This window comes from Sitophilus oryzae, unplaced genomic scaffold, assembly GCF_002938485.1.
Source record: "Sitophilus oryzae breed Bouriz unplaced genomic scaffold, Soryzae_2.0 scaffold_1436_pilon_pilon, whole genome shotgun sequence".
NCBI classification, from domain to species: domain Eukaryota; kingdom Metazoa; phylum Arthropoda; class Insecta; order Coleoptera; family Curculionidae; genus Sitophilus; species Sitophilus oryzae.
Genome location: NW_022146100.1, coordinates 752,566 through 772,912, shown reverse-complemented (window position 1 = coordinate 772,912; position 20,347 = coordinate 752,566). Strand labels below are relative to the sequence as shown.

The window sequence follows — 20,347 nt, the reverse complement described above, 5'->3', positions numbered from 1 at the left end:
TTAGGCATTAAAAATGGGCTCTGCAAGTTCAAGCGGTTTAGAATGCCTAAATTTGGAAAAAAGTTGAAAATAATGAAATTTTATTTTTTTTATTTTTTTAAAAATTTTAATTTTTTTGACATATCTCAAAAACTAAGCAAAATATGTAAAAAATGCAACAGAGTAAAATAGAAGGTCTTTTTTGCAATATTTTTGTTTCCCTGTTTCAATTTTCTGTAGATCTCTTTATTTCGTAGATATTACGTTTTTTAGTTTGACTTGCGTGTAGGACCACCTTCTTTGAGCCCTTAAAACCCGCAAATCTAGTAAAAATGAATGTAGCTCCTGTAATTTCCTACAAATTGATAGTTTTTATTTTTATTATTTTAGTTTTAGAAAAATGTGTCCTTTCGCCACTATTTTAAGGTTAAAGTTTGCAATTTAGTTTTCGAAAAATAAAAAATCACCTTCACAGAGTGATAACTCGGCTATTATTAGTTCACCTACGGTTATCAACAAAAAATAAGTCGATTACTTATTTCAAAAGCTTCATTTTTGCCTTATATGAGTTTTGCGATAAAACTCAAGATTTTTGAGTTATTTATAAAAAATGTCAGAAAAATATGCAGTTTTTATATGAAAAATAATTTTCAATCCTAAGTAACTCGGAAAATATTAATTTTCTGAAAAAATGTTATAGAACATTTTTTGCTTAGAATTCATCCCTTTATGGATTTCTGCAATTAAAATGGGTGATGTATTTTTCACCCCCGAGAATGGATGGCATTCACACCCAGGATGAAAGCATACATCGCTACTATGTAACTTTTGTTTCTTACATATATCTCTATTCACTGTTAAAATTTCACGTTAATAGGTGCGGGTGTCAAGAATTCGGAAGTAATACCCAATTTTCGTCCTCCCTTACTGGCCTAAAATAAAATAGAAAAATAATATACAGGTTATCCCATAAAAACATAAGTTTGAGTAATATTTCAAGAATGGCAGCTATCAGCGAAAATCTAGTTACACCACTGAATTCTACAGAAAAAACTCTACGGTACTCAATTTTTATATTTTCTATAAGTTATAAGATAACCCAGTAACGAAGGGGATGGAAGAATACGGCATTTCGCCCTGTATTTCAGGAACTAAAATGACAGGGCAAATCTGTGTGTAGCATATTTAGCACAGTGTGGAAACATATCTATATATCTCCACTCCTAAATGAAAAAACAATAAAACACACAAAAATAGGACTCCCTGTACATGCAAATTTCCACGCACAACAAAAAATTGTTGCTAATAACGTTTAATACCGGCCAGGAATATAATGCATTGATAATAACTGTCTGGTCCCGTCGACGAATAATAGCCTCGTATATTTTCGTTTAATAGCGGCCAATATCTATCGGACCGCGTATAAAACGTCAAAATCTGAACATCGCGATAACCTCGCTTGCGCCCATTGTTTACTTGATTGTCAAATTTATGTTTGTTCAAATTAAATCTGGCCGAGCGGCGGATTGTTGCGACGGTGGCGCTATCTGTCCGTACCTGCACGTAACAAAAGTTGACAATCGTCGGTAATTCGACGTTGGGATATTGTTCGACGCCAGGGCTGGGCAGATAGTACAACACTAAAGATCTTTGGAACGATAAGCGGCGGTGAAATATAGATCTAGAATTCTCCTTTACGTGAAAACTCGTAAAGAACGGAAAATGACCGAAAGCGAGACCTTAATTTTAATGTGAGCGCGTTATAAGAATAAGAATAAGTGCTTGTTTTATAAACAATATTATACAGCGTTTTTATTTTAACTGTGAATACAGAGTTTATAATAATATTACAAATAATGCCATTCTCATTCTGATATGTTCATTCTTAAAATAAAATAGTCAAAACATTATATTTTTCAAAAAAACATCAATTTTAAAAGATCAAATCATACTACTGACTTTCACTATTTTATTGTATATGTTACAATGAAAGTCGGAAATTAACATTCACTAGGAAATGCTAGCAATTACGCATTGGACTAGCGAATGTGGTATTTTAAAGAGATTTGTCGACCTTTTCAAGTAATTTCTAACATTCACTAGTGAAAGTAACATTTACTAAAGGTTGCCAATAAAAGTTATTCTATTGTACAGGGCGAGTGTGGTGAGGAACAATGTTGATGGAAGTTAGAACAAATAAAACTTTTAGGAATATTGGATCCCCTCAATATTCAAGCAGATCCACATCTCTTAAAATTACAATTGACTTCTATAGTAGATATATTTATTAAAAATTATAGAAAATAACGACATATTATAACCTTCTAAATATTAAAAGGGAAATCATAGTAAACATTTTAAAGTGTACAAAACAATTAAAAAAACAACATTCATTAACAGAAGATTAATTATTGGTACAAGATTTTTTTTGACAAAGTTCTTCATATGATGAGAAAATAAAGTATGCCCGAATTTTCTTCAATAGAAGTTATTCGTTTTTTCAAACCCGCTACTTCAAGCATATTAAAACGTTTAATAAGTTCGTAATCACTAGGTTCCTTACTATCTTTTTCTCTTGTATGCTTGATTTTTGCTATGATTTCATTATATTTAAAAAATGAATAACAAACACTATTAAATTCCAAAAAAAACAAGGCGAATTTACGCCAGAGGTCTGTCAACGTTGCTAACATTTAGCCCAATTTATTGTTATCCTTATATTGCCTATTATTATTCAGCTTGTTCTTATTTATCCTTATATTTTACAACACGTGGCAACCGCGTTAATTGAATCTGTCAAACTCACTGCTAACGTCCAGAGAATGGTAGCATTCACTAGTAAAAGTTGGTTTCAACAATAACTTTTACTGGCGTAGTTTTAGGCGCTGTCATTTTATATGTAAAATTGTATGGGGAATGTCATCGATCGTCATTTCCAAGCCAACTGGATGCCGTTTTTTTTTCGATCATACATTAGAATCGCATTAATTCGTTATTATTTTTTAATAAATTACTATTTTATTGAATTAAAATTATTACTGTAATTATATCACCCGCTATGAAATATAGGCCCGTCATGCGTGGAAACTCTTAGAATTTTAATGATAGAAAATCCGTATTATTAATACCCAAAATCCGTAAATCTACGGTTTAATCCCTAGTTTTGGCAACCATCCGCGACATTTTTTACGTCAAGCGCTTTAGGCAGGGTCGTGATTAATCAATGACCAGATTTTTCAAAACACCCTGTATACATTTTTAAAAAATCTTAAAATATGTAAAGAAACAAAATAAAATATACGTGTTTAAGCGTTTCTTCGGAAACTTGACCGTTTTTTAAATAAAAAATATTGTAATATTTGAGTGGTGATTTCACTCCCTTGGAACTGGAATTTCGAAAAATCCCTTCTTATCGAACCTCTACACCCTAGAATCAACCTGTATGCCAAAATTGAGCTTCTTACGTTGAGTGGTTTGAGCAGGATCGTGATTAATCAGTGAGTCTGTTACTTAAGGATTTTACATGCTAGTATAAATAAACGTGTATCGTGTTATTACAAATTATGCATAGTAAATTTCAATAGAAAAAAAACTGCCTTGCCATACAATATCACTTAATAGAGGTATTTTATAACTTTAGAAGTAGAATTTTTGTCGCATCCATTGACATTTTTTGCTGCCATTGTTATCTCGTTCGGCCTTTTGTTTGTTCTAAAACGTATATAGCGGCGCCCGTCCATACAAAATAATCCACTTTTATTGTTCGCAATTATTAATATATTTAACTACATTAGTCCGCAGCAGCGTGCATACACCGAGCGGGGCTATACATTGTCGTGTATATAATTGCAGTTTTTGTTTCCGATTGTGTTTTATTAGGCCATTGTGCGTTTTATATTAGATTTCGTTTTGTTTTCGCTCGAACATTTGTTATATGTTTTTCGGTTAATTTGTCGATAAAATGATTGGCCTTTATGAAATATAAAGGGTTCGACCGACCGTTATTAGCCACTCGTTTTTAGTTTATTTTTTTAATTATTATTATTTCGGCGGGTGCGATAGGCCGTATTTTAACTAACTAAATAAGGCCGTCGATGCGCGATAAAATTTCGGTTGCGTGCACGTACCCCGCTTCAATTTTGCACTCCCTATGTTTTGGAAAACAATTGAATTAGTTAGCATTACGTTGTGGACTTTGGGTTATTGAATAAAAATTGCCTGGAGTTGGTTACGCGGAGTGATTAACTATACAGGGTGAGTTTCCTACGATGTTCTCTATGGGTATCTCGGAAACTACTGGAGATAGAGGGTCGGTTAAATGGGGAAAGAATTGCAGTTTTTCGGATATTTGAAAAAGTTTATGGCTTACTAGATATTAAAAAAAAAATTTGGCTATTTTAAAAAGTGTCCCTAATTCCATTATAATCTATTTTAGACAAAAAGTTTTCAGATAAAAGTTGTAGATTACATCCCTAATGAGTTTGTGTTCTCTCCGATTTTTTCTAAAGCCTGTCATTTTTGACATATGTTTTTTTAAATGGAAATCATAGTTGGCCATGACTTCATAAAAGGCGCCATTTTTTAAGCTTTTCTGCGATATAAGCTATAATATGTTTTTTTTTTTCACAAAATTACTGAGTTATAGCCAATTCTTATCTTTCTTGACTAATTTCACTTAGTTGGCATGGTGTTCCTAATTTGTTATGATTTATAACTTTTAAAAAGACAAAATATATTACTAAACGACTCTTTACAATTTACATTACACAAACTAAAACTTAAAAAAATAATATCACTACATGCACTTATTTTTATACATACATAAGTTATTATGTTCAAAAAAATCCGCAATTGTTTTGAGTACATAAATACATCTTTTTAAAACTGAATTTCTAGGAATCCCCACAGAACCGGTCGACTTAATTAAACTTCTCCTATACCGCCTCTTCGAGTGCCTCTCTTAATTATTCATAAATTCTTTAGTAATCCTTGTTGTCAACCATACCGCATAAAAAAATCTAAAATGGATAGGTCAGGTGATCGAGGAGGCCCATGCAATTAGCCCACCTCTTTCTATCCCTGAGTCTACATAATTATGATATAAATAATTTTTAACATTTTTTTCATTGTGTCACAATGAAAGTCATGTTGGAACCACTCTATTAATGAGCGAGTATCTAAATTTAACTTTTTTAACATGTTTTGAAAAACGTTCTCTAAAAAACATAAGTAACGTTCACCGGTCAACGTATCCTCGAAACTGTATGGCCAAGAAAAGTTGAACCAATAATCCTACAGGCTTTTCTTCATTTGAAAAATTCATATTTACAATTTTTGTTTATTTTAATTTACAAAGTTTGAATGTGACAGTTTCACATTTCTGAGGGCAACGACGATTGAACTTGTTTCCATGGCTAACTAAGTGAAATTAGAGAAAAAAGATAAAAATTGGCTATAATTCAGTAATTTTGTAAAAAAAAACATACTATAGCTTATATCGCTGAAAACCTTAAAAAATGGCGCTTTTATGAAGTCATGGCCAACTATGGTTTCCATTTAAAAAAGATATGTTTGTGTCATATGTCAAAAATGACAGGCTTTAGAAAAAATCGGAGAACACAAACTCATTAAGGATGTGATTATCTACAACTTTTATCTGAAAACTTTTTGTCTAAAATAGATTATAATGGAATTAGGGGCAATTTTTAAAATAGCCGAAATTTGTTTTTTTCCAAATATTTAGTAAGCCATGAACTTTTTAAAAATTTGAAAGGCGCATATTTATGACCCCAAAAAACTGCAATTATTTCCCCAGTTAACCGACTCTCTATTTCCAGTAGTTTCCGATAGATACCCCTAGAGAACGTCGTAGAAAACTCACCCTGTATACAAAAATTACACTGCAATCAAAGTTTAGATCCGGTATATGCTAGAGGTGTGTAGTTCGTGAATGAACTAGTTCCAATGAACTATTCCGACCCCGGAATGAAAGAAACTAGTCCCCGGTTTATCAAAGAACTAGTTCCTCAAGACCTATTCCGGGATCGAGACTGTGACCGATATAGAATAATATGCGACGGTGACGGATCAGCCAGCGCGATCGATGCTAGGCAGGAGTGCCAGCCGTATGTCATCGGATCCGGACCTAAAGGAACTAGAGGAACTAAATAAAAGACTAGTTTACGTACGGATCGGCCAGCTGTGCTAGGCAGGCGTGGGGAGTGCCAGTCGTATGTTATCGGATCCGGACCTAGAGGAACTAATGAAAAGACTAGTTCACTGGAATCTATTCAGTCGGCAGATCCGAGATATAATACAAGGCGACGACGATGGATTCGGCCTTGTCTATTGCACATCCGGCGCGGCGTAATTACCACAGAAAAGTGTCGTGGATCTGTTTTTGATTGTTAGTTTGTTCTTTGAATATTTTATGTTTCATTTTAGGTTCCTAAAAATCTTATAAAACGAAGTAGATATTCTGAACTTTTAGACAAAAACAAAAGGCTTGAAGTGAGGAAAAATGTAATTTTTCGTAAAATTTTCGTATTATTTGCTCCAATTGATTTGTGATATATTTTTTAAACTCTGATTTGAGTTTCTTTTTTAATTTTTTCTTATCTACAATAAAACTTACCTACCTATATGTTTTTAACATACCCAGTTACACGTCTCGTTATATTTCGTACATTAAATAAATTATACGGATCATACTGTGAATAGTTCTGACTGACAACGAAACCCATTAGCAAGCAACGGGGATGACAATGTTAGTCGGGAACTATTGTGAACTAAAGACCTAGTTCAAGGAACTATTCCTCTGGCGGAACTAGAACTAAGAAACTAGTTCTCCCAAGGAACTAGAATTCCCACCTCTGGTATGTGCTCATATGAAATTTTGTCCATTGCTTTGAGTCCTTGACGTCACTTATAACAAGCTAGAGCTTCCCTTTTCTCTATTAAATAAGGTCCGTCCGACTAATCTTGCCCAAGTCCGATGGGAAATTTTTCGATTTCTATTAAGACGACACAGCGCTGAGATGAAATAAAGTTGGCCAGGGCCCCCTGCTCGAATCTGCATCCTCCGCCTCCAATCGTGTGTTGTGTCTTTTAAAGGACTTTATAAGCCGTCGGGGAAATCATTCCGGGGCCCCGACCGACATCTCGCGCGGCGCCACTATTTGAATTGTGATAGATATATATGTGTACGTACATGTGGCCTATTCTCTAACGGTCTCCACGTACCCATTTCCTGATTGTCCTGCGACCTCCCGCTTGTGATTTTCCTGCTTTATTTCGAACGGCGGCCAGGGGCGGATCTATGGATTTTCGGGCAATGTCTCAGCTACGTCGAAACACCGGTTCCCATTAAAACACCGAAGTTAAGCGACGTAAGGCGATACTAGTGCTCATTCACGCCGCGCCGGTTCGAGGCCGGATGAGATCGGATATCTCGTGAGTAAGAGTTGATTTAGACACTTGCCAAGTCGGTAGACCATTGACCATGATATGGCCGAGGACCGCGGTTCGGATTCCGCGTAAACAAAGTAGGCCCCGTCCAGATTAGCCCTGGCAGCAAAAAGGAGACGTTAACCGAAATCTTTACTTTACTTTACTTTTCTATGGATTTTCATTTAGGCTGCATGTTCAGTTCAGCCAGCTTATAAAAACCAAATGAAACTATTTTATATATATATATATATATATATATATATATATATATATATATATATATATATATATATATATATATATATATACAAATCAGTTCATGACGTTCTTCGCCGTCTCCTGATTTCCAGTCTCCATCGGTCTCTGTCTGTCCAAAGGTTTTCGTCTATTCCTCTTGTTCTGGTGTCCTCGTCTATGTCCTCCTTCTCTCCAACTCCGTCTAGGTCTCCCTCTCTTTCTTTTGCGTTGTGGTGTCCAATTGAGTATTTTCTTCGGGATTCTGCTCTCTTCCATTCTTTGTACGTGCCCGTACCACCGGAGTTGGTTAATTTTGATGTCTTCTGATATTCGTGTTTAACGCCCATGATGTTCTCAATGAAACTATTTTTGTAATAACATCAAAATCAGTCAACGTCGCAGTTTTCGAGATATTAACATATTTTAGTATGGGCGGCTATACGTGCCTCCCGGAGCCAATTTTTTTTATTTATTTTATAAGAACATAACATACGTAAAAATTAAAAATAATCATACAGAAAGTTTGGGGTTTTTTGGTTTTACCTTTTTAAGTAATTGTTATCAGGTAGTAATTGTTAATTTTGAAGTTTAACTTGATATAATCTCATTTTAACAGAACGTCAACGGGTTTTGTAGACGTATCTGTTTTAAAAAACTAAAGTGGTCTCGAATAGTTGAATTTAAATACTTTAAATAGTGCTTTTCTTTATTCTTTGTATTGTTTTGCTTTCGACAACGGAAAGAGATAAACTTTCCGAAACGTTAAGCATTTTTTTGTTCGTTAGGCAAATTTGTGTATCTGTAAACCTAACTTCTGACAAGTAGTTTCCGTTTAGATTAACGCAGAAGTGTTTAGAAAAAATAACTATTTTATTTTGTAGATTTTCTTGCAGTGGCGAAATACCCATACAGGATTTTTTAAAAATAGCTAGTCGAACCCCCTACGTAAATTAGTAGGTCCGCCCCTGGTAGGAAGCGTGGATGAAGGCCTGGGTGCCGCGCCGCACTCATATCTTCGCCGGTGTCTTTCCAGTCGGACGACGGACGCAGAATTAAATTTTCAGGTGCTGTCTAGTCGACCTTTAAATTTATACGTCACTTGAACTTTGTTAAGGAAAATGGAAATTTATGGCCCGTTGGATTTTGTCCAATCGATTTGATAGGTGAAATTTCTCCTTTGACTATTCTATGATCGTTTATTTTATTTTCGTAATTCGATTGTATTATCGGATACCTAGAATATAGGGTGATTCACGGCGATGCGATGGCACATTAGACGTTTATGGGGAACCGGTTCTAGAATTATTTTTACATAATGATAATACATAATAATTGTAAAAGTCGATATGCAGTTTTGCATTTCATTTTGTGGCCAGCAGAATCTTAATTCAATCTGCGATATCAAGTCGTCCAACATTAAATTTTACTGATATTTCCATTCCTCTCTATACCACAGGATATTTTATATATTCTCTTTTTATATACATTCTACTTATATTGGCAGTAATTGAATAATATTTAAAAGGTTTCACACCGAGGTAGGTTTGGTTTTGTAAATAGGATATCTAAAGTTATATTTTAAAAATATCTTGTATTTTAATATTTTCTATTAAAATAATTATATCGATTTAAAATAATTTCCTTATCTTTTCTGAAATGCCTCGTATGTATTGAATTATAAGTTGTATATCTTGTGTATTGTGTCTTTATTGTGTATATTCTTCCTACGGTTATTTAATAAAAGTAATATTATAAAATATCAATTATGAAGGGTACATAAAATAATGTTAGTTTTAGCTTAGGCTGTATTCCGTTGCAAAACCAGGCTAACCAGACTGGTAAACTACGGTAAAGAGCGGTTCCTGAAAAACATCGGTTTGATACGGAATGGTTTGTCAAAATATCGGAAACGTTAAATGTTAACGTTTTCTAAATTTGAATACCTCTATTATAAAATTTATCTTTTATATTTTTAATGTACCTATTCTCTGCTTTACGTTTGCTTCTTCTTTTCAATGGAGTTTAATATTGAAAAGTACTTTATTAATAAACTGTTAAACTCGTTAGACAGCTCAAGTGAAGATTTGCAAGTCCAATATTAAAATAGATCAATAATAAATAAACAAATCTAATCAATATTTATATTTTTATAGCTTACAAAACATTCACGATTACTTGTTCTCTTGTTTTTCATGTTTTCTTTAAATGTTCCTGACTTTAAGAAACAATGGCTGCATGATAAGTTTAAATGATCCTAAAAAGGCATTCTATTTAGTTAATGAAATTTATTTACCTTTACTGCCTACCTCCATTGCTTTTGGATGTAAATATAAAATATTATTACAAATTTTAGAATTTAAATGAGAACTTCACTCGAACTTGCAATATTTGCTTGATTTCTGTCACATAAATGACATTGATTGACAAACAAAAGCAGAAAAACCAGCCTTCTCGCGCTGGTTAGTTTGGTGACAGTTATAACCGAATTTTTCAGGAACCGTGTTCGTAATAAGAAAACTTTGAAGATCATACTTTGTTTTAAACTTTTACTAAATAACTGTATTGTTCATACCCTCATACAACATCTTAACTAATTTTCCTGCTCTCAAACGAACAACAGTATAAAGTGGAAAATAGTACACCTAGCTGGCGTTTATTTATAGAATATTGGCGTCTGAAAAATTACCAATTCACCAGCGCATTCGTCATTTTACTAATTGAAAGTGACGTGTGAGTAAATTGATGGGCTTTCGCTGTTTTGGTCGAGCACCGGACTCTACAATCACGCAAAAATCGTAGCGTATTTTTTGGACGTGGAGGAGTGACATCGCACACAGTGCTAATTTGCCATTTTGCCTTTCGTAGGGCCAATTACTTCGTCAAATACTGACGAGTGTCATTCGGGTTTGAACCCTAATAGTTTCTCTAATTAAAATTACAGACTTTTTTGAAATCGAAAAGTTGTTTCATTTTTGGAACATGTTTCTGTTAATATAGTTTAGCTAATTTTTTTTGCGGCCGACCGTAGCCCCAGCGTTAGTGTGTCGGTGTCGCTTTTTTTATTTAAATAAAAAATATTTATTTATCTAAATAGAACGACCAACCAGCCCCCACCTCAAGGAAGGCAACGGCAAACCACCTTGAGTATATTTTTCTTGTACAGCCTCTCAAATAGTGCCGTTCGGATTCGGCAATAAACTGTAGGTCCCGTGTACTTGTGAAACACTGATGAACCACATCACAAGCACATTTTTTTCCGTAACAAGGGGCCGTCCTCTGCCGGAAACACTGCGACCTGTAAGGCCTATTGTGTTTGTCCCCTTCTATATCTGCACCCATTCTCTTATCCCTGTGCCCTGCACTAGCTTATGCTTAGTTCCTCCGGTTCTAGCCTAGCTTTCCCAAATAAAAAGTGTCGCTTGCGATCCAGAGCCTCGCAATGACATATTATGTGCTCCGCTGTTTCAGGATCTTTATCGCAGGGTCTGCAGCAAAGACTTCCTTGATACAGGTTGAGCTTGTTCAGGTAACACTTGACAGCCATGTGTCCTGTCAAGAGGCCTGTTGTAATCCGCACTTTATTCCTGTTAAGCATTAGCAGTTCTTTTGCGGTTTTAGAGCTAGGTCCTTGGATAAAAGCCTTGCTGTGCCTGTGCCCCTGTCTGTTTCTCCAATGGACATTGTGCTTTTCCCTGATCCAGAGTTTTAGTGCACTACGGGCCATACATTTGGGTATTCCCAGTACTGGCTCTGGACCAAGATAGGATGCCGATAATCCCTGCCTAGCTAGCTCATCGGCTTTTTCGTTGCCTTGGATGGCGCTGTGGCCCAGCACCCATCACAAGCACATGCGAGAGATAGCCGACGCTCTATATAGAGTATGGCACTGTAAGAAGATTTTTTTTTGTTAAATTATTACTAAACGTGAATCATATTATTACAAATTATGTTTAACACATTAAGGCGGCAAGTAGAGTCGCTGAAGAACATGGTCTTTTGGTTAGTCTTAGATTTTCTGCGGACGACAATTTAAATACTGGGCAAATTTGTAAAATACTTATATTTTATCAATAAATCGAATGTTTACTGTCATAAATATTAAATTATATAAAAAAATACATTTAGCCACTCCGTACGAATATCAATATTCTTAGGAAATCTAACAAAAAAGTGTGCATGTGGCTTGATATAAATAAAAGAACAACTGAATACTTTACTTGCCTACGAAAAGATAATTCGGGAACCTTTATATTAGAACTTTCACACACTAAACACTTTCTAGTAATTTTTACGAGTATTTAGAAAGTCCAACGAAAAAAAAATAGAAATATAGTTGCACAAACTTAAAACTAACTTCTCACTGAACACACTTGCATCCTTGGCTATATAAAAGCGGTCGATAAAATACTAATTAATATAATTTTTAAAATAAAAAACGCAAAAAACAAGCGTCGTTACACAATGGAAATAAGGTTATGACAATATGATGCCAATGAAAAGTTGGTTTCCATAACAATGTATAATTTGTACTTTCTAACCCTTTGAATAAGAAGACTAAGGAAGGAGCATATCAAAAATCTTAAGTCCACCGCGATGGGCCTCAAATATGGCGGACTTAAATTCCGGTTTATCAGTGCCGTTCTAATTTTATTTAAAAAATGTAAAACTATGATGTAGGGTAGACGCAAGAACAGTTAACCTAATAGGACTGCTCATTCAGCCAAAAGTGTCCGCCAGGTGCATATGTGCCCATGTCCGCCAGGTCATTGTAGTCCTTGACATGGTTATTAGTCCTTATCCGGCAACCAATAATACACACACGTGCATTATTGGTTGCCGAATGCAAAACGTTCATTATTTAGTTTATTTATTTAAACACCTTATATGTATGCAGTATAGAAAATTAACTGGATAAATCGTATTAAATACTCGGATAATGCATTTTTAAGAACAGCAGTTCCCAGCATCACCTTTTCAAAGCATTCTTTTTAGAGTACTTCCATATTTTGCTTTAAAATAATTATTAAACAAAATCGTGGGCACTTAGTATGCACTTTGTCACAATCCACAACACAAAATGAACGTATTTATACACTCTATAGCTCTAAAAACTTTAAAGACACCTTTTTCACATTTAAAATTGACAACATATAATTAACTCAAAATTTCTCAGCTATTATTTTTATAAGTTTACCATAGGCAACTAATAATACACACTATCATGACAAGGCCACGAAGGCTTTGACAAGGACTACAATGACGTCACAACTGTCAGCTGAAGCGCGGGAAGAGGCGAACGTGCGTCTTATGAGGATGAGCAATCCTATTAGTTTACCGTTCTGGGGGTAGACGTGTGGTAGACTCTATAATTTTTTTATTTATTTTACGTTGTGAATAAATGTTGGTAGTTATTAAAATTGTTATAAAAATATAAAATTCTAATAAAAATAGATAAGTTATAATAATTATTTCTAACTATAAACATCCGATACGCTACTGAAGCCATACTGAAGCAGGTAAGTCAAATTGACGTATCTAAATTCTTTGACATCTAATCTTTGACAAGTAGTAAATAAAAGCAAAAATACAAGAAAAAATATATAATTAGTTAATTTAAGTGAATTTCATAAATGATCGGTTTATTACACGTATGTATATTACATAGTCACTTACTAGCGAAAAGTTGTTCCATTATTTCATTCGATTTTTGCCGAGATCTACCACAACCAACTATTTTAGAGTCTTTTTCGATAAATCGCGATAGTGTCACTGTTATTTTAAGTTCTGCCACAATTTCCATCTAGATCTACTACCTTTATACAACTATCAGTAGTAGAATAAATAATAAATAACATAAAATAAGCCCCGTAAAGACTGACAAATCCACAAAATTTCAAATCAAATTCAAATGTGTCAAACGAATCGTCAAACAGAACTGTCAAGGATCCCCACCCTAGAGTCCTTTTTCCGCCCACCATGCATGAATACTTCTTCCTTAGTCTTCTTATTCAAAGTTCTAACCCGTATAAAATTGTGATTATTTTGGAAACGTGCAATTTTTAATGCGCATGCGCAAAGTAAGGTCCTCGAGAAAGACAAACATATTGAACGTTTCATAAGTGCAATAAAGAAGGTTTGAAAATGGCATGTCGTGATGTTAGGGACATATTTTTTAATGCTAAACTTATGGCGTTGATTTATCCACGTAAGTATATATGATCTAGGCATTTATACAACACTTAATTTCGGATCACTCTCCATTGAAAATATTTATTTTGAATCGTACCCTGGTGAATCGACGAAACAGAAACGTCATATTCTACACGCACACCTGTAATTAATACCGAGATAAACATTGTCTGTAACATTTGGTAAAATTATCCTTTCGTTTGATACGACGACGAGGGAAACTCGTACACGCTAAAGTGCACTACTATGTGGAGTGTTTCGTTTGATACAAGAGTCGTAAACGAGACGATACGACATGGTGCCGATTAAATTACTGAGATTGTTTTACACTGGTGTTGGTTGCCTCTATTAGTTCGAGTTGAATGCATCGAATTTTAACTGAGGTTTACGTATGCCTTTACGAGTAATCGGATAGTGTTAACTTAATATACTTGTGATACACAAACGCTGTCACAGATTCAACTAAAATTAGGTGTACAAGCGTAATTATCGGGAATCTTGTTTTTATTTCTTCATTACTATAAAATAATTATCTTTTTCTCTCTTTAATTTAGATTATCCATATAAAATATTTAAAGTAATGATATATTTTGAAATCGGTCGAATACAACAGACCGTTAATTTTAGTGTTAGACGAAAAGGCATTTGATACCATCAAAACAAAAATTGTTAAAATCCCTAGTTGACTCTCGTATAGATCATCGGTCACAGTGATAAAACATAATATACAGGGTCGATGTTATGTATGGAAACAGTCGATTATTAGGTAAAATATACAAGGTACCCCAAAAAGTTAAATACAAAAATTATAGGGTTTTAAATGTCTATTGGGCGAGTAATAAATTCATGTATATAGGGTCTGTCGTAAAGTCGTGACACATCAAGGTTTCATTTTTTTTTAAATAGAACCCTTTGTATATTATTGCATATTTCAACCGTTTCCGAGTTATTGACTTTTGAACATATCACTTAAACAATTTGATTTCATTCATTTCGATATGTTCAGTTTCAGTTAATAAAGGAAAGATTGTATAAATATGCAATAAAATTATAAAATTTGTTGTGCCAGAACTTTATGACCAACCCTGTATACTTAAAATTGCTAGTAGTTAATAAACATTTAAAAGCACATTACAACAGTATCACAGTTTCGGCAGAATGGTATCATTAAACGAAACTGCGCGGCGCCGGCGCCTCAAAGAACCAGTTGACATGCGGCACTTTTGGCGTACGGTTGGACTGTTGATGGCATTGTCGAAATACATCGAAAAAATAGCGAAAAAACTATAGCGTTTTTTAAACCACTACCACTGCGAACGGCAGCTTTTCATTGGAGAGCAGTCGTGGATAAGGTATTTCACTGGAAAGAAAACTAATCAATAACAATAAACAAAAAAAATATATATTGGGCGCCAGGCATGTATAGAGAAAGAAAACACAGTTGTATAATACTTAAAACTAATGACTATATTTATTCATGATGTTCCTTGATGGTAAATAACATTGTAGAATTTTAATAATCATAGTGGTTATATGTCAAAGAAAGTTACGTTAGAAATAATATTAAATATGTTCAATGAAACTCGATGGAAAAGTACAATATAGATAAAGCTATAGAAAATATATAAAAAGTAGCATTACTTTATTTAAATTGTTATATTTTATACGATGTTAAATCTGAGATGTTGCAACCCGTAGATTCTAGAATCGGTTCGGTTATTCATCTGTCAAAATTCTGACATAAACAATTTAACCACTAAACGTAAAGTCTGTACGATATTATTTAAGATGTACTTTACTGTTTTAAGACTGAAAATGTAACACATAAAAACCAGAAATTAAATCTAAAGTTAGCTGTTTGTTCTTAAAGCAATCCTGTTTCAAAGAGTAGCAGCGTGAGGTGGGACTCGTATCTCTGTACTCTCTCTCGGCCAATGCAACAAAAGGGGCCAGGATGAGGACACCATGAACCAATACAGCCGTAACTATTGACTAGGCTTAAAAACAGGAACAAAGCAGCATGGGGCCTACGCCACATCCATACTGTGGTATCTCGTACATGGGACACCTGTCCATAGGAAATCTGTATATAGGAACACTACCCGTACCTTGGAACACTACTAGGACCTTGGATAATGCCCGTACCTTGAACATCCGTCCATACCTTAGACATCCAACCATAAGATAATATCCGTAACTTGGACACAGTCCGTACCTTGGAATCAATACATATTATACGGGACACCTGCCCATACCTTGGACCCTAAAAATATATGAAACTCTTGTTTAAAACCAAACAAGGTCTAATAAACAAAATAAACCTACCTCGAAATACTTCCGAGGGCTTAATAATAAACACAGAAACTGTCCTTTCTTCCATTTGACATTCTGGAGGACATAGAAAACCAATGTGCCAGCAAACACCAAATACGAGTTAAGGTTGAGGCTAATCCCAAACTCTACCCTGAAAGTATGCAGTAATAATATCGAATCTAAAATGTATAATATCTCATCTTTACCTGTAGCTTCGAAATAGCAACTGATTCAGATTATGCAGCAAGATTTAAATAATTACCATTTCTAAAAAAGCCGAGTGACCAAAAGTGAGGTTAAAGCGCAGAGAGGCGCCTTGAAACGATCTTGACAGCCCTCCACAGAAGCAGTGAAACGATAACAGGGTTGCTGACTAGAGAACGTAAAAATTACGCCAGGCGCGTCAAGTAAATTATCAGGCCTTAGCGATACGGACTCCGGTGATGATACACCAGACATCATACATTATATATGAAAGACATGTAACGAACTAAAACGTTACAAAACAAAATACGTATTTAAATTGTTGAGGGAAACATGTATTTTCTTAGATTAAAAGTAGTTCGTAAAGTAGCGATAAGAGACAATTATTCTCAACATTTATTCATTCAGAAAGGTATTCAAAGTAATGTGCGCTTTTCAAAGTTTTTTTTTAATAAAATGGTTCAAATTGTGATGAAAATAATGTGTTAGAAATGGGGACTGTTAATTTAGCTGTTATTATAATAGGATGTACAAGTAAGGCAGCACAGTGACGTGTATTTTAGTTAAGTGTGTATCGAAAAAGGAAACTGTTACAATGACATCGATCTGTCCTTGTTGGCGAGAGAAACGTCCAACAAATCTTACAAAACTGGAGTTTCAAATTAATTTATAATTTTAAAAAAGAGTACTTTACTATTCCTTCGACTAATATTGAAGAAGAACAATCATTTAGATTATAGTATCGGACAATTACTATAGTCAGACAATTAATTAAAATTAATTATTGTTCAAAACTATTGAGCTTTGACTTACCTGTGATTACACTGCTGACAAGCGAAACACTCCAAATGGTACACGTTACTTCTCGCCCTCATCACCATCTCGAACGCCGGTATAACTTTACTACAGGCCGCACAATAGCCAGTGTTGCCGAACAGTCTCAAATAGTCCCTTTTGCACAGTATCAAATTAGCTTTGGTGTAGAGCGTCGATCCGACTTCGCCCAGCCGGCAGTCGCAGCAACCGCACTTGAGGCAGTCCTCGTGCCAGAACATGTCGAGGGCTTTGAGGAGGTAGCGCTCGGTGATGGGCTTGCAGCATCCAGCGCATTCTTGAGGTGATGCGCTCGAGTTAGCGGTCTTTGTACCACCCTCGGTTTTGGACACGTCCATCGTCATCATAGGGCCGTTAGGCCGGTTCTTGATCTGAAAAAAAGAACATAAAGTTATGTTGAATAATATCCAGTAATACTAGGGTTCAGAACCGGGAATTCCCGGTACTTTCGGTACCGCGATTTCCAGTACCGGTATTCTTTTGAGACGTCAAAGAACCGGGACTCGAAATAAAAATACTCGGTTCTTTCGGTACCGATTTTTTTTACTTGTTAAAAAAATGCAATTAAAAAATTATTTTTTTCTACAAACGTAAGTAAAAATGTAATTTTTAACGCCTGCTGTCAGTGCCTAAAATGTGACATTATGTCACTAATGGTAAAAGTCATTTACTTTTAGCACTGGTGCTAAAAGTAAGTCACGTGATTTAATCTTAACACTGAAGCGATAACAATTATCCTAGCAACCATAAACTTCATAATTAATTTGATTTCAGAATGACATATTATGAATTATTCATTAACGTAAAAAGTAATAATATCTAAAAATAAAATTTTAAAATAATTTTTTTCTTTATCTCAGATGGTTTCCAAATAAATGAATATCATATCCTTTTTTTCGATAATAAAACCTCAATTAAATTAATTTTGTTCATTCTCAAAAATAGCTCGTTTTGCAAACTTTCTAAGTGGCCCTCTCTAAATTCGTATCGCTATTTTTTCTACGGCAAATTACTTAGCCTTCCGCTGAAACAACACACAAAAAAAAAAGCGGAAAACTTTTCAAATTTTTAATTAAAACGACTGCCTATTTCGCTTTATTACTTCAAAAATTGAATTTTTTCTTTCTTTTGCGCATTCGCCACGTATTAGTCTTTCCACGTTATAAAGTTAATTATGTTTTTGCTTACACAATAAAAAGTTAATTTGAAATTTTAAGAGCGGTAAATTGTTATTTTTACGTTAATTAAAAAATGAAGCATCAATTAAGTGGCGCTCATTTTTTCAGTTTTTTAATAGAGCGAGTTAAAAGCGTTTCTTTTTTTTCTTCTTTGTGAAGCGAGGGGTTGTATTTCGAATCCCTTGACGGCAAATTAGTTTACTAATTTCCTTGTTTAACGATGTTGTAATAAATATACCCTTGTAGACAAAGTTTCCAAAAAATAGAAGACCCTTTTACTTTTAGCGTTACATAGATGCTGCAATATTTGATTTAGTCCAAAAGCATACCGCATGCGTATCAAAAGTGGCTCACCCCTATAACTTTTTATTTTTTCAAATACAAAAACGAGATTTGGTATGTTAGTATATGACATAAATTAGGATTGATTGACTTATTTAATTGTTTTTAGTCACTTCCTGTTTCACCGGAAATGACTAAAACTTGTAATTATTAAATGACACCCTCGATATTTTTTTACTTTGTTCGATAGAAAATGACATTCTGAATAGAATGACATAATATCATATGTCATCTTTTGACATTCTCGCTTAATAAAAAATTATAGAGTGCCATGGCTATGTTAAAAAATATTAATTATTAATCAAGGAGCCTTGGAAAAATAGATTGGATCGTCTAATGTTGTTAATGTCTTATCCAGTTAGCCAGTTAGCCAGTTAGAAAATGCTCAAATCGTATTTTTAATCATATCTCAATTTTTTCAAATGGAACGAGCGTGGTTCATTAGCATAATTTGGAAAAAGCATTTTTTACGAATAATTTGATACCACACACTTGGTATTCCGAGTCAAATTTTCGTTACGAACCGCAAGTTATAATTTCAAATAAACCATATGCGAAAATGTCAAAAGTTGACATATGATATGTCATTCTATTCAGAGTGTAATTTTCTATCGAATAAAGTAAAAAATTACCGAGGGTGCCATTTAATAATCAAAAGTTGTAGTCATTTCCGGTGAAACCGGAAGTGACCGATCCACCTCCGACCAAGTATTATCACAACATATGTAGTAGATTAAATTTACTAAAAAAAAAAAATTAGAAAAAAATACAGTACTTCTCAAAATATGAGCAAAAAATCATTTTTTTTCCTTTCAAAGTAAAATAATTTATTTTTATATTTTGGTTATTTTGGACTTATTTTAAAAATGGTAAAGAAAAAATATGTTTCTTTTATCGAGATCTACCAGCCCTGACAATATTTGCACTTATTTTAGACTCACCCCGTATATCGAGCCAGAGATATAGTAGGTACATCAAAATTCTACCAGCCGCTGCTATAGACATTACGTTAACAAGTCGATTCTTTTAAATATCCTCAGCTACCCAATTTATAAACACGCTGTAGTTATTAACTCAATCGCTTGTGATATTGTTATCACAAAGACTTTTCAATTAGTTTCAAAATATAATGTATTTAAAATATGCACTACTATAGTTGTAGGCTTCATTACTAAATATATGGATAAGAATCATTTTTGGAAAAACTGGACCACCCCGTACAGACTAGTGATTGACAGGACGTTCGAAAACAGTAAACAAACTCCTCTTACGTATATTATATCAATTTTCCCCAGCTAGATACACATTTACATTAGAGAAAGAGAAAACCTCTTTACATTATTCGTATATTAATATTATATAATATCGAGGCGAAACCAGACTAGCATCCTCCTCTGTGTCCCTCATCCCTCCCAAGAACAGCCCCTGCCAGTTGCTTCTACTCCCTGACGTTTTTATTAAACTCTGGAAGGTATTCGTATGTGGACGATACATGCGCCACACGCTCCCAGTGGCGTAACAATATGACTTAGCGCTAACATTTTTATATTTAGAAAAATAATATTCGGGGTTAGTCAAAGAATGAGTGCCAAAATAAACCTTGGGGCATCAGGGGGCACCCC

The 20,347-nt window shown here is 34.3% G+C and overlaps 1 protein-coding gene across 1 annotated transcript in view; it reads right to left on the bottom strand.

Annotated features, from left to right (window-relative positions):
- LOC115876403 (LIM domain only protein 3-like) overlaps positions 1 to 20,347 on the bottom strand; it is a 159,074-nt gene that overhangs the window by 7,770 nt on the left and 130,957 nt on the right. The window contains exon 2 of the mRNA XM_030892177.1: positions 17,185 to 17,576. Within this exon, the coding sequence (XP_030748037.1) occupies positions 17,185 to 17,552 (368 nt within the window). The 5' untranslated portion in view covers positions 17,553 to 17,576. The remainder of the gene's footprint in view (positions 1 to 17,184; positions 17,577 to 20,347) is intronic.